This window comes from Lepisosteus platostomus, chromosome 6 (assembly GCF_059453375.1).
Source record: "Lepisosteus platostomus isolate fLepPlt1 chromosome 6, fLepPlt1.hap1, whole genome shotgun sequence".
NCBI classification, from domain to species: Eukaryota; Metazoa; Chordata; class Actinopteri; order Semionotiformes; family Lepisosteidae; genus Lepisosteus; species Lepisosteus platostomus.
The window spans coordinates 56,219,481-56,233,479 of record NC_142616.1 but is presented as its reverse complement, the minus strand read 5'-3'; the positions used below and the strand labels follow the sequence as shown (position 1 = coordinate 56,233,479).

The 13,999-nt window shown below is 39.5% G+C and overlaps 1 protein-coding gene across 14 annotated transcripts in view; it reads left to right on the top strand.

The window, feature by feature from the left end:
* itpr1b (inositol 1,4,5-trisphosphate receptor, type 1b) overlaps positions 1–13,999 on the top strand; it is a 139,069-nt gene that overhangs the window by 75,157 nt on the left and 49,913 nt on the right. For 5 of the 14 annotated variants that reach the window (XM_088636453.1, XM_088636445.1, XM_088636444.1 and 2 more), the window contains 4 exons: positions 1,881–1,916; positions 2,768–2,815; positions 5,282–5,411; positions 7,272–7,462. In XM_088636453.1, coding sequence (XP_088492579.1) covers positions 1,881–1,916; positions 2,768–2,815; positions 5,282–5,411; positions 7,272–7,462 — 405 coding nt within the window. The remainder of the gene's footprint in view (positions 1–1,880; positions 1,917–2,767; positions 2,816–5,281; positions 5,412–7,271; positions 7,463–13,999) is intronic. The other 9 variants (XM_088636454.1, XM_088636447.1, XM_088636446.1 and 6 more) reach the window with 2 other exon arrangements.

Here is a 13,999-nt window from a genome sequence, read left to right as displayed (position 1 = left end):
ACCCAGTTCTACTGCAATAGAACTGCTAAAAGTGGTTTTCTGCTAAAATGAAATGTTGTTTGGCGACTATAGGGGAGGCTTGTTGCCAAGTCTGAGTCCTTGTAAAATTGTCCAATTAAATCTAAGTGTGTGACATTAGGAAAGTAAGTTACCTTTTGATTTAATGGGACTCCAAGGAATATCGGCTGACTGCAAAGTGCATTAAGTCTCCTTATCCTCGATATGGTGGTGAAGGTTTGCAGGACACTTTGCTATTGGTTTCTCAACAGAAGCTTAGCAATGTGAAAAAAATCAAAGTGACTTATTTTTCTACAGGTGTTCTGGTCTTTGAGACCATTTGCACTATCAATTTATATTAACTGGACACAGTCCACATAGTTTGTTTCGGAGACCGGGTGTGTGTGATTAATTTATTGTTGACTGATTTCACAGCTACAGCAGACAAAAAATCCTCCAAATTCATGGAAACTTCCTGAGCTCCTTGCCCTGTGTTTTGACAGTGTCACTTTGACAGTAGCCATATCATTAGCAGGGACGAACGAGGATATAATATTAAATTTGTCAGTAGAACTTCATGATGAATTGAGAATCCAGTGGAACTTTAGTATGTCTTTTGCAGCAAGGTTTGGTAAGAGTAGGGAGTATGGTTAGTATGTACCTGTTCAGCATGTTCAATGCTCTACTAGATGTGTTCTGCACATTTTGCTAGTTTACAGCAACTTTGACGTTCATGGCATTGTGACAAAACACAAATATGTATTTTGGGACAATAAAATACTTTTAACGTTTTCTATGATCACAAAATTGCCTTTTAGGTTCTTGTTACATTTTCTTTTTAAATGTAACAGTATTTTGAAATATTGTTCATTAAACACACACTTTTCACCCTGGCTAGAAGCTGCAGTAGTGCGTCTTGTTTTCCTGTCTTTCCTTTGTGAACTTTCAGTGGAATTTGGAAGGAATGGAGTCTAAATCCAATGTAGTTGAATTAATTAACCCCATGGTGTGATGGGGTTGTAGTTTAGGAATGATTGTCATGGATAATTTAACTGAAATCCTTGCTTTTAATATAGGTAGTGTATCTGTCTTGACATGGGGGTTTGAATTCTCAACAAATTTGTTGGGACATATATTTAAAGTTTTATTGGACAAGAACAAACCTTGTTCTTCCTAAACCAAGCTAGAAGCCATAAGACTAGACGTTCCCCAAACGAAGGTCTTGTTTGTTCAAATCAATTGGCCTGCCAGAGCACAAACTCACTGAACATGTCTGGAATGCTTATGTGAAAATTGTACATTGTGAGGCAGCCTTGGTGGTGACGTAAAACTTGGCTGAGGTTAAAATGATCTGTGTGAAATGCAACACGAGAGGTGGCCTTCGTATCTCTTCAATAGGTATCCTTATTTTCCATACATTTTGGCCAGTAATCACCCTATACAGTATATACAATTTTGAGTTCAATCTATAAATCAAGGAGTCCGCAACATACTGTAGATTTCTTGCTAGAATGGTCTAGATTTCCTGTCAGTTGTGATTTCTAGTGGTGTTACAGAATGAGGAAAAACATATTTCATGTTTGGCTTCCCTGTTGTTTCCAGTCAGATGCTTTATTTTCTGTCACCTGATCACCCCATGATTAGCACCGCCAAGACCAGTTGGAGAAATCAAGTCTGGCAGTTGGGAAAGTAGTTAAACAGAATTCTGTCACCACACCTAACTCCTTTGCAAAAGCTGTTTAATCTAAGTTCAGGTGACTTGGCAGCCTGGTGTATGTTTATTAGCTTTCCTGTGGGCAAGGTCATGTGCTTCATGTCTAAAGGTAACACGTCTGCTTGTGCAGACATGTCTCGACTAATGGAAGACTTTTATTTCCAATTAGCTGGTCCCTCCTCCCGAACCGGAAATCCCAGCTGAGGTGTGTCCAACACCCATATTTGCTTCACAACACAAATATGGGTTGTTGCTGATCTTAGATGTCCTGTGCCTGCATCCCATCAGATAACTACTCCATTCCTTATTTTAGCCATTCAAGAGAAGAAAGCATGTTCCCAGTATCTTCTCATTTCAAAGCCCTCTTTCTTGGTCGTTCTTTTAATTAATTGTGTCATGGCGTCTCTTGACACAGTTTCTTAAATGGCTGAACAAAGTCTGACTGTTTTCTGGTCTTTTAGGGATTTTGAAAAGAGCAGATCGGGTGTTTTTGGTAACATGAGAAAATGAACTATGTTCTGTCAGCAGCCCAATAACCAGATTTTCAGTCTCATTATATAACCAGGTTCAAACCCATTTTTTGTCCAAGGCTTGTGTTTTTTTTTTTTCTGGCAGTTTATCAGTAGTCTTATGTAATTAAGGTGGTTTCATTTTAGTTGTTTCTGCAGTGTTGAAATTTGTAAGCTAGAAATAACAAGCAGGTTCATGCAGTAGTAGTGAAGATTCTATTACTTATTACATACTAACAGGTTACTTATCACAAACCCTTTTAACACAGGGTCTTTACTTGAAATGTGCAAAAAATAAAAGTAATAACCATTTTTTGTTTTTCTTTTTGATTTTACTGGACTTTGCTAACCAGTGCACTAGTTGTTTCTGTCAACTTGTCCTGCATGTTTCTCAGCCTGCTATCACCTCCAGTTTAACTGCATGTTATAATCTGCAAGTTTTGTGCATGATGGAAATTATAGCGTTTTGCACTGGTGCCACATTTCGGTTTGCTTTCTTTTTTGAAACTTTTTTTTTTGCTTTCCACATTTCTCACCTCACCCTCAGGAGCTTGATCAAAACCAGCCCCAGAAGCAACTGGAGGATCAGAAAAGGGTATGTAGTGCACAGCACGCTGGAAAGCAACACTACCAGTCCTCTCTACCAGTTTTTCTTCATTCCTTCAACATTTGGATGGTTGCTCGCCACAAGGAGTTCAGCATTGACTTTCCCTAACGCATGCAATTTACACCGGAACTTACTAACCAACTGTGTGCAGTGCTGAATGAGAATTGCTGTACATCCATGATACCGGAGGCAAACATGTGTCTATTTTAAAATTGGATTTCATACATGTACTTCCCTTTATTGTAGTTTAACAGTTATATTGCAATACAGCAATTAGTTCTTGTGGCCTCAAATAATGAACAAACCTAATTTGTATTGACCGGCTGATTAAAGAGAGACCTCATTACAAGAAGTGTTCTGCTTGAGGAGTTGTATGAAGCCAGCATATACAGAACTTGAAATTACACTGACTGGGGGGGGAAAAGGCAATAAAATGTCAAATAAAACACCATTTCTGTTCAAGGACAGATGTTACACATTCAAAGCACGGTATTCAGAAGATTACCATGATAGACGAAAGAAACGCTTGCAAAGTCTCAAGGCAGCAGCCTTTTATGTTTAAGAACTGGGTAACTGTACACCTTCACTTTAAATAACCAAAGAAATGATTCGTGAAGCATGTCTCAGAATGACAGCATGTGCAGGTCCCTAGAGCCTGCAAGGAAAAGAGGGCAGCTGGTGTCTGCAGAATCTGAAACAGACTTTTTATAAAGGAAAATATATATTTTTTCATGTGTGCAAGAATTTGACTTTTTGGCTCATTACTGTGGTCTGGTGGATCTACAGCATGGAGCTTTAATGATTTCCAAAAGAATCAGTTCCATCCTTTGGGTTACAATACCGGTGGTCAGTGCAGTACTCCTATTTTCTGATGATTCAGTATGCGTGCAATAGGAACTGAAGGAAGGTATTGCAGGTTTAAGCTTTCCCCTTAAAAGAAATAGTTTTGCTATAAAAAGTGTCTGATAATAGGTCCCTTTTTATTTTTGTGTTCTCCTAGAACAAGTCAAAATATTTAAGTCAAATTGTAAGATAATATCAATTTGTAGAAAGGTAGGATGATTAATTAAAGAGGTCTAGTAGTGTTTGTATGCGAAACCCTTAATCAGTGCTCATAGATTTATTAGTACCAGAAGAACACCCTGCTACAGTGACCCATCCTTTTTTTTTTCCAATTCCCATAATATTTAAATGTGAGAAGATCACCACTTCATATCTCTTCTGGTTTGTCCCATTTGCCTCTCCTTAAAATCCAAAGACACATGCTTAACTAATGGCCTAAGTTACAATTTGTCTTAAGCGTCAATTGGAAGCAAGAATTAACATTTTCCAGCAGTAGTTTTTATTTTTAGCCCTCTGGTGGCTGTGATGGATCTGTGCATGGCTAATACTTGATTTACTGTATGTGTGGTGTTAGTTCTAGAGATTCATGTTACAACATTGCCCTTTTTTAGAACTTCTACAGGAGGGTATTTTTAAAATCCCGAATTGACATCACATTCACCCTGCCACAACTGGGATCTTGTTATTTCTCGTCTTGGCAATCTTCTCTTTCAAACAATGAGAGTACTCAGCTGAGTGGTTCGATTATGCATGCAATGCAAAGGATGCTGGGCTCACATGGTCTCCACCTGGTTTATCTAGGAAATCTGTTACCAGGAACTCTTTGAAATCATGCCAGCCCAACCCAAGTTCTTTCCCAGACGAGAACAAATTGTTTATTCAGCAAGAGCAGGGCCGAAGTCGGTAGACTCCTGGTGCCATGACTCTGTTCACACATTGACCTGATGGTCACTTAGTCCCAGACCCATCCTCTAGCTGTGTGCTGCCTGTTTGGAGGTACTGCTGAATAACTGCTTTTTAATTTGTTTTTATTTTTTATCTCCAGGGAATCAGAAAAGCAGTCCCAGAATATTTAGTTTACATTTGCCAGTTCCACTCTCTGGCCTTTCCAATTGCAAGTGAAATCATGATACAAGCAGTGTCCTGAAATATTGGTCTGTTATTGGTCATGTTCAGATGGATCCTGAGATACGCAAAGCACTAGGTGTAGCTGGTTTTTAGAGGGAAATATGTGAATGTTTAACGTTTATTATTCTGAACTTTGATTATTAATATCCCTTTTTGCTTTTTTAATAAAACTGCAATAAATTCGAGTTACTCGGGGATGTTTCTAGTTGCTTTTAACTTGACTCCAGATATATTCTTGGTTTTGTGCCTAAACAGTTTTGGCCCATTTAAGTAATAAAAATAAATAACAATTTATCGTTGAATGTTCTGGTTGTGAAGAGTATCTTCATGGCTAATGGCTCTTAAAATCAAGGTGGAAATTAATTATTCTTTCCACATGTGCCCAGTGACTCATGACTCTATGAAGATTACTGAAGGATCATTTTGCAACCAATACTGAAAAAGTCTGTTCCCCCCCCTCCCCCATACACTTTCCTTCTAAAGGGTGAGGCACTCAGGCAAATTTTGGTGAATCGTTACTATGGAAACTTCAGGCCTGGAGGAAGGAGAGAGAGCATCACAAGTTTCAGCAATGGCCCACTGACCCCAGGTGGACCTAGCAAACCACAGGGAGGTAAGACCAAGGAGCAAGTTGTACATTGAATTGTCTACTGAATGATGAATAGGTTGTGGGTTTTCAGATCATAGTCCTGCAGGGCCCAACAGGTGTTCTGCAGCTTCATTCCTTGTTTATAACACCCAGCTGAACAATACCAGGAGAGTTCTTAGTGTTGTTCTTCATTACTTGAAAATATCGTTTGCCAACTGTATAATGTCACTGGCAATTTTTTTTGTTTCAAAAATGAAATTGCACTCTATATTAGTTTCAAACTTTTTTATTTCTTTCCCAGGCAGTAAAAAACTATCACTTGCAGTATACCCATAATCACTTAAACAGTGACAAGTTAATCCTAATAGCTTGCCAATCAGCAATTGTTGAGATATAGAATGAATCTCTTTTTGCTGGCTGGTAGGCCTTCACACTGCTATTTGTTAGTGAATTATTTAGTTAGATGTATTAAAGCCAAGATTATGATGGAAAGTTGCACAAAAACCAAACACCACCAAAGCCCTCTAAGCCTCACTTCTTCAATCCTAATTGTGTAAAATCTGAACGCTTGGCGTTTTCCTCTTTCAGTACTGAAAAGGAAGTAAATAATGTTGCTTATGAATCTGACCCTCAGTTGAACCTTAAAACACATTGCAGTCTTTCCGTGTCTGCTCCGCAGTGAACTGAGGAAAGGCCATTTGGTCAGTACCCTATTTGGAGGCACTGTTTGAATACAACTGCATCTCTCACCAGTTAAAAAGACAGTGAGGGAGAGCTAATTGTGTTTTTTTGCCCTTGTTAACTCTTGCTGTTAAGATGGTTTAGGTATTGCTGCAGAGGATGGGGGGGGGGGCAATTCTTTGCATTTGGCAAATTTTAAAATAAGAGACTTTTCATGAGTTGATTTTGCATTTTTAATTGTTCACAACAAACTAAAAAAAAATATAAGATATGTTACAATGTATTTTTGTTACCCTGTTCACCATCATTTCCCTTTTCACCCATGAATAGTGCATCAGTTCGTAGTCACACTCTGTCCCAGATTACAGGAAGTATCTCCACGCATTTCAATTCAGGCTTGAAGTTGCTAGGCAACAGGAGATTTCTTCCTCAGAGACTTGTCTTCTGCACCTGTGCAAGTAACGAAAGAGCAGCTTGCTTGCAGCTACAATGTGAACTTGAACATAAACGGAAGCAGGCAAACAATTGGAAAAGCAACCAATATTGATTTCCTGAAGAATGTTTAGTAAAGCACAAAATGAAATTCATAAAAGGACTATTATAATAATCCTAATGCAGCTGTGCTTAAGAAAATTCAAGATAATAGAGGAGTGCTTTCAAAATGTCCATTGTAACTACATTAAAGGCTTTTATCTTTATTACCGATTTTGACTATTCCATAATAAAAGAAGCAATAAAAAAATTGTGTGTATTATATTTCTGGCTGTTGATTGTTGTGTTATGTATTTTAATGCAGTATGATCCTGTTAGAAATTAATATTTTTGTTAAAGAGCATTCTATTGTTTAGCCAGGCAAATAAAAGGATGTAAAACATCACTTCCAAGTTAGTCATGTTAGGAAGGTCATGGTGCAGTTGTCTAAGCTACAACCTGCAGTTTAAATGGCATTAATGAACTTTGGGCATGAATTGAAGTTTTTAAAACTTACACCTTTCCAATTTATTAACCATTCATTTGTACCTTTCCATATGAAAATCATTGTTTTGTGCTGTCAATCAGAACTGTCAGAATGGTAAGAAGGTAAGGCCTTATTGTAAAATTTGTGTCTGTTAAATGTCCTATGAATGGCTCATGTGAAAGGACAGACTGTCCAGGTGCAAGGCTATTGCAGGTTTTGACTTTGTGGCCTCCTGTACCTTTCAGGTGGAGGCGGGGGGTCTGGGGTTCTGAGCCGTGGGGAGATGAGCCTAGCAGAGGTGCAATGTCACCTGGACAAGGAAGGGGCCTCAGACCTGGTCATAGATCTCATCATGAATGCCACCAGCGATCGCGTCTTCCAGGAGAGCATCCTGCTAGCCATCGCCCTGCTAGAGGGGGGAAACACGACCATACAGGTGAGCTCGAGTGGTCTCCTCCTACCAGCGTGCCTCGAGTTTGAAAAGACGTCACAAAGCACGAGGTGTGCCGCTGTTTTTCTTTGTGTTAATGTCTCTCTGATTAAATAACTGCGTTGATTTATGGTGCAAAGTTTACTTCTGTGTCATTGTTAGTGTTCTTGCCCATACATGCCATCAAAGTTATATTGATAGAATGAGTAAGTAATGCACGTTTTCTTAGCTTTACTCAGATCTGACTTAATTGTTTTGCACAACTTATCTGGTATTATATATGATATTAATGAATTGCAAAGTAATCTGAAATTAGAAATGTCAATGTTACTAGCCCCCTGGTTCCGTTTAGGACATAAGGCTGTTGGGACATATAGTAAAATGACATAAGGATGAAAGTTACGACATTATTTATTGGAGAGTACTGTGTCGTGGTCCCTTTTAGCTGTGCCAGCAGCTGATAGGTTGTCCCTTTGTCAGGCTGCTCTTTTTTATTTGTCTGATTCATGACGGCTCCATGTAGTTGCTTGTGTGTGCGACATAAACAGTTAATTCCTTTAACCAATATTTGTGAATGGCAGACCTAGTATACTGGAAAGCTATTTGAATACTAGGGAGGTAGTGAAGAACAATTTGTTGCTCTGAAATGGTCTTGAGATGTCACTCATAAGATGATTACCAAACTGAAGGGTCGCATTGCTTTTTTATTTTTTTTCCCCATTTGTCCTCATTGTTGGTTCAGCTTTTGTGCAGCCACTGACTCGGGTCAAACTGAGAAGAGAAGAAGTAGATCTAAACCTTTGCTTCGTTTTCCTCTGTGAGAGCTTAGATTGTTTTGCCGTGAGGGATAGTGGTTCCTCAGACATTAATGCAATTTCCAGTGCTAGATTGATGTGCAAGTTATGGCTTGATTGTGATAAAAAAAAATTAGGAAATGAGCAGAATTACTTTCATCACTGTGTTCGTCCAGCTGAAACCTATAAACAGATTGTGTGACGGGAAAGATTTTTCTCATAGCTGTGCACACCCAGATGATGAAAGTGATAAAGACATTTTTTGCTAATATTATCATCAGTTTTTGCCAAACTCCCTTGCCACCAGAGGGGTCACATAAACCTGGTTTATTAACAGTTCCCTTCCGTTTAAGGACACTCATCTCCCAGTTGCTGTGTTAATAATTCAGTGAGGTGCCATCCATCTGAAGGATGGGTTACTTGCTAGATGAGCCCTCAACTGATCAGACACGCAGCAGGGGTTGTGTCAGCAGGCAGGAAGCTCATCGGGACCTTTAATTGATCGTCTGCTGGATGAGTTCCAGGCAGCTGCAGAGACAAGAACAGTTTCCTTTTACCATTTCGGAACGTGGAGAGCAGGGCTCAGGTTGCTTAGGCAACTGATCACTTAAGAAACCTCTCTGCTAGGTAGAAGCAAAAAGCAGGGTCTGCTTTTAGGGCAAGTGCGTTCGCCCAGCTTCACATGATATTTGAGTGTGCTTGCGCAAATGGGTGGCTTACATAATCAGATTATATTTACACAGCCCTTCTACCTGATAATACCAAGCTTCCCACGATTGCATACAAAGATGCTCACGTGACGAGTTACATAAGCCGCGCTTCACTGAACAATGCAGAAAGGCTCAGGCTTCAAAACATTCCAGGTCCCGAAGTGGGTCAGGTTTTACCAGCATAAATGGAACAACCTGAGGAGGTGTGTTCTGAGCCGCAGAGGGGATAGAGGTTTCTGTTTCAAGACGTGGACGAACTACATTTTTCTGTCTGCTTAGACCTGCACTGAAGAGTATAGACCGCCTTTTATTTGCTTTTACTGTAGCTGGTTGTGCTTTGTGCTTTGTTCTCTCTGTGCCTTAATGTCTTGCAGTTTATTTTCTTTCTTTTTCCAGATTATCCATTATAAATTATCTGCTTTAGTTTTTTAAAATATGCCATACCGTAAATTACTTTCAGGTTTTTCATGAAGTCATATGCTTTTAGATGACTACAAATTTTGATTATGAAGTCATTGTGCATAGAGGACATTCATGATATACTGTATGGCTGTCCATATGGTGGAATCAATTGTGTAACTTATACAAATTGTGAGGCACTTGGTAGTAGATGGAATAACCCTTGGGTATTTCTGGTTTTTAGTCCTAAACTACCTAAAACTGGAAAATGTAGAATGTTTCAAGCAAAACTTTATCAAATGCAGTCATTGTGTATGATAGAGTCATCTGGTTTTCATACATTGAGCCACGTATTGGTTCTTTTGCCAGAGGTCTGTGTGTTACTGTACTTCTTTCTGAGTATTTTTCCCCCATGTGTTTTGGCTGCCTGGCTACAGATCTTTCTGTAACAATGAACAATCATTGAGTTGGTTAAAATTTGTATAGGCTTTTGGAGTGCTGCATACCAAACACCTACAGACTATTCCCAGGAAATGGTGAAACGTAAGCTGTTTGTCAAAGGCTGCTCGCCACTGACCTTATGCCAGTACTCTGAGTATCCTTGTCATGGTAGATGATGTTGTTAGTTGAAATGGGTGTTCTTCCAGTCACAATAACCTCTTAATTCGCGGTTGCAAAGACTGTGGTTTGTGTTTGCGTCTGTGTAAGATGGTCTGTGGTGCGTCTACCACCCTTAAAACTTCTCCAGATAGCAACCTGAGGGTGCTCTAGGCAAGAGGAAGTCTGCCGACCAGGCCTCTCACTCTCCCACAATTGAGGCCGTGCCTTACTATCGCCTTTTTCATACCACGTTTTCCTCTAGACTACCTTCTCCTTTTCTGTTGCTTAATCTTTTTTTTGCTGTTTTTGTTCTGTCTGGATGTAGCCCTTTCAGTTTTTATATTAAAAGTCAGGCAAGTTTAGAAAGTGTGATGCTTAAGTGGCAAAGCAACATTTGTTCCAACTTTCTATATTATTAATTTGGCTGCTGCTTTTAACCCAATCGACTTTAATCCCCTTCTAAAGCTGGGGATTTTCCTAAAGCAATTTTAAGGTGCTTGCTCAACAGTTCTAAAGCAATACCACACCTGGGATTTGAACCCACGACACTCAAGGTCAGGAGAACAGAGCCTTAACCACTACTCCACACTGCTGACAAGACTTATAAATGGAGGTTTGGGTGAACTTTAATTTGAAATGGAAAAAGTAGAGTTTGTACTGGGCAGAAAGCTTTGAAAGTCATTCTGATAGTCTGTTAGGCCTTGCTTGTTTTTTCCTGTCCTCAGTTAACTGAAATCAGTCACATCTGGCAGCTGACAGACATGAACCAGTGGGAGTGTTGAACTCACTAGCCTCTCCAGACTTCACTGTGTGGGAAACCCCAGCTGCATGAGGAGTTGGGAATGAACCTGACCACTGTGTTACACAGGATGACTGTGCGCCAGCAGTGTTGTCAAATCCCATTATCAGTGTCTTTGGCTCCAACTGTCGATGTGCTAATTTCTTTGCCTTATTCCAGTTTGTCTATCAGCTATCCACATTGCGAGGTCAGGCGTGACCCACAGAATGATCTGCACAGATGTGTTATGTGAGAATGCTCTCAGAAAGTTGAGCTGAAGCTTTCTGTTCTGTCCTCTCTGGTCCTCTTGAGGACTTTTTCTCCTGCCAGCTGGAGCCTGCCTAAGAATACTCATTGCACTTTTTGAGAATATCCCCTTCCACATCTCTCGAGGACTATTATATGAATTTAACTAGAACAGCTAAGTGCTCAGCCACTTTAGACTGGTGGATTGGAACAAATGCACCACAGATTTTGAGGTCTTAAAACTGCTTCCTGTAACAAGTTCATTTATGCAATATTTCTTTTTTGGGACTAGTATAACACGGTTCATGAACAGCAAAATTTTGCCTTCGCAGTCATAACTCACGATATCACTGTCAGGGACAGAGTTACATTTTCACTGCTTTATTTCCTCTGGTGTTAGCCGCAATGCCTGCAGAACGTTAAAAAGCCTCCCTGTTTCATAATTCTTGGCAGCTTTTATAGGAACAAATGCTCTTTGTTGTTGGATCACGTATGGCACATAGCAAATTTAAAATATATCAGCAGATGCATCACATTTCTCTCTTATATAATGTTGGGTGGTTGCCCTTGTTTTTGGACAGAAGCTTTTTGTTTTTTAAAATGAAAAGCAGGAGAAAACATGCTAGCTGCCCTTCTGAGTGCTTTGTTTGTGGTAGGATAATCCCATTCGGTAGTCAAGCTGACTGTGAGCTCTGCGTCTGTTTGGAATGACAGGAGGTTAACTGAAAAAGAAATTAAATTTCCCGAATGCAGTATATGCATCATTGGATGAAAAGAAACAGCCACGTTACGAGATACAAAGGAAATTAGGCCAGATCACAACTAGCATGCAAAACGCTTTTCAAACTCTTCTACAGGTATTCTAGTTATTTTCTGTACTACGGTTTTGAGAACATTTTCACCAAACCATTTAATTAAGGATTTTCTCATTCTGGTATAATTACACTTGACCTGATTCATAACCACATTAAAGTTGAATAATTTCTTGAAATGAGTTATCAGGTTAGGGGATCGCCTCCCACCTTTAAAAATATGCAACTCTGAGATTTTGGATGAATGGGGACGTATACTTTTTTATACAAGTGTGTCATGAATCTGCTTTTAGACGTTTAGTCAATGAAAAAGCCTTCCTTTCTTCTGAGGTGATACAAGTTGCACAAAGGTGAATTAGCAAAGGAAGCATGTTCAGGTGAACCTGAAAACTTAGAAATCAAGGAAGTTCCACCTGAAAATCATCTAGTGTTTTAGTTTATTTAGCATTCTACCTGACATTGGATGGAATAATGTAGAGAAAAGAACCTGTTGATTGTGCTTACAGTCCCAACAAATCGACAAGTGTCTATGAAGTCAAGTGTTCATACTCCTCTCGAGCTTTCAGAGACACACCTTGGCGCCAAGTTCGCCAACAGAAAAAGTGATTTAAAAATGAATACCTCGCAAAAATCAAGTATTATGTCATGGCTGAAAGGAATAGATGCCAAGAGTACCGACGCCAGCTCCGATAGATCACACACACCCGATGAGAACGAGCAGGATTATACGTCGGCCACTAGGGTTAGTATATTTGAACATCAAAAAAAGAAGACACCCTGAGAAACCTTCCAATTGCCTTATCTGGGAAGGGGGTTGGGATGGAGAGGGTTTTCAAAATATCCCATGTTTTATGTTCATTGGTAAAGGTTTATTCCATAAAGAGAAGAGAGGAAACGTAACGTTACATAAAACATATAACTGTGATGATGTTTAACTGTGTGAAATGCATAAGTCCCCTCTGTTGCAATAACAGTATCCTGTGTTTTGCTGCCAGATTTTACAAAAGAATCTGTTAATTTGGTTGACGAACTCTCTTCTCGAATTGCCTTTTTGTGTTTGTCTGAGTCAACATGAGATTGCAAATCAAGTACACCTTTATTTGCCATGTAGGCAAAAGTACCAGGCTTACACACCAAACATTCAGCTCCCTAGTCTTCTCTGCCACTGTCTATTTTTTATTTCTGCTGTGAATTTACACTTTCGCTTTGGCATTGTTTGAGGGTAGGAAAGTGAGAAACAGAATAGGGAGCCTTTCAAGGGAATACTTCTGCACTGCACAGAAGTAAAGACACTGACATTGATGCCCGATTTCACTCTCTCATGACATAATCATATACATACAGGATGAAAACTAAATTACAACGTAGGTCGCGACGCGAACTAGAGAAGTTAAGAAATAATCTCTTTTTCTAACTATCTTTCTAACTTTTGTTAATTATTCTTCATGGTGAAAATAATGGGATCGAACTCCCTGACATTTCTGGATATTTGAAAATTTCTCCCAAACGGAGATATAAGGATCAAAATAGAGGACATGGCCGGGAAAATCTGGATGTATGGTAACCTTATCAGCCACTGACATTAGCTCTTCTGCTGAACCTGACACAGATAGCACTGCTAGTGTGAGCAAGCATCGGAAAACAGCTACAAAGTGGTACAATCCAAATTAACTAAGTGCTCAGTGCTATTTGTGTGTGTGAGTGTGTGCGTGCGCACACTCATGTTGGTCATTGAGGTTTTCTGTGGTTCCTATGAGGTGACTTGTAGGTGGTACTTGGATGCTTTGGTTTGATCAGGGGTGGTACGTGGTCCAAAACATTTGAGAACCACTGCTGTAGATTAATCTTTATCCATCAAAACCGTTGCTTGTTTTGATTTTTGTGTCCAAATGTTGGCCATTTTTCCTCAAATGAAATAAAGCATCTTCCTAAAATCTCACAGTGTTCCTCTTTAGCATGTCAAGCTGACATCGTTTTGTGTTTTTGATGTGGGTGATTAGCTTAGACTGACTTCCTCTGTTTGCACATTCCGTAGCATGAGTTATTTTTTTTTTCAAACCCCTCTGCACATCATTCCTTTCCTGTAGGGGAATTTCTTCTGTTTGTCATGAATTGCTTTCCAGAGTTATTCATGGCTGTCACTCTTAATGACCATGTCCCATTTGGTTTCAGTAATTTATCGGACCTTTACATTTAAAACGGGC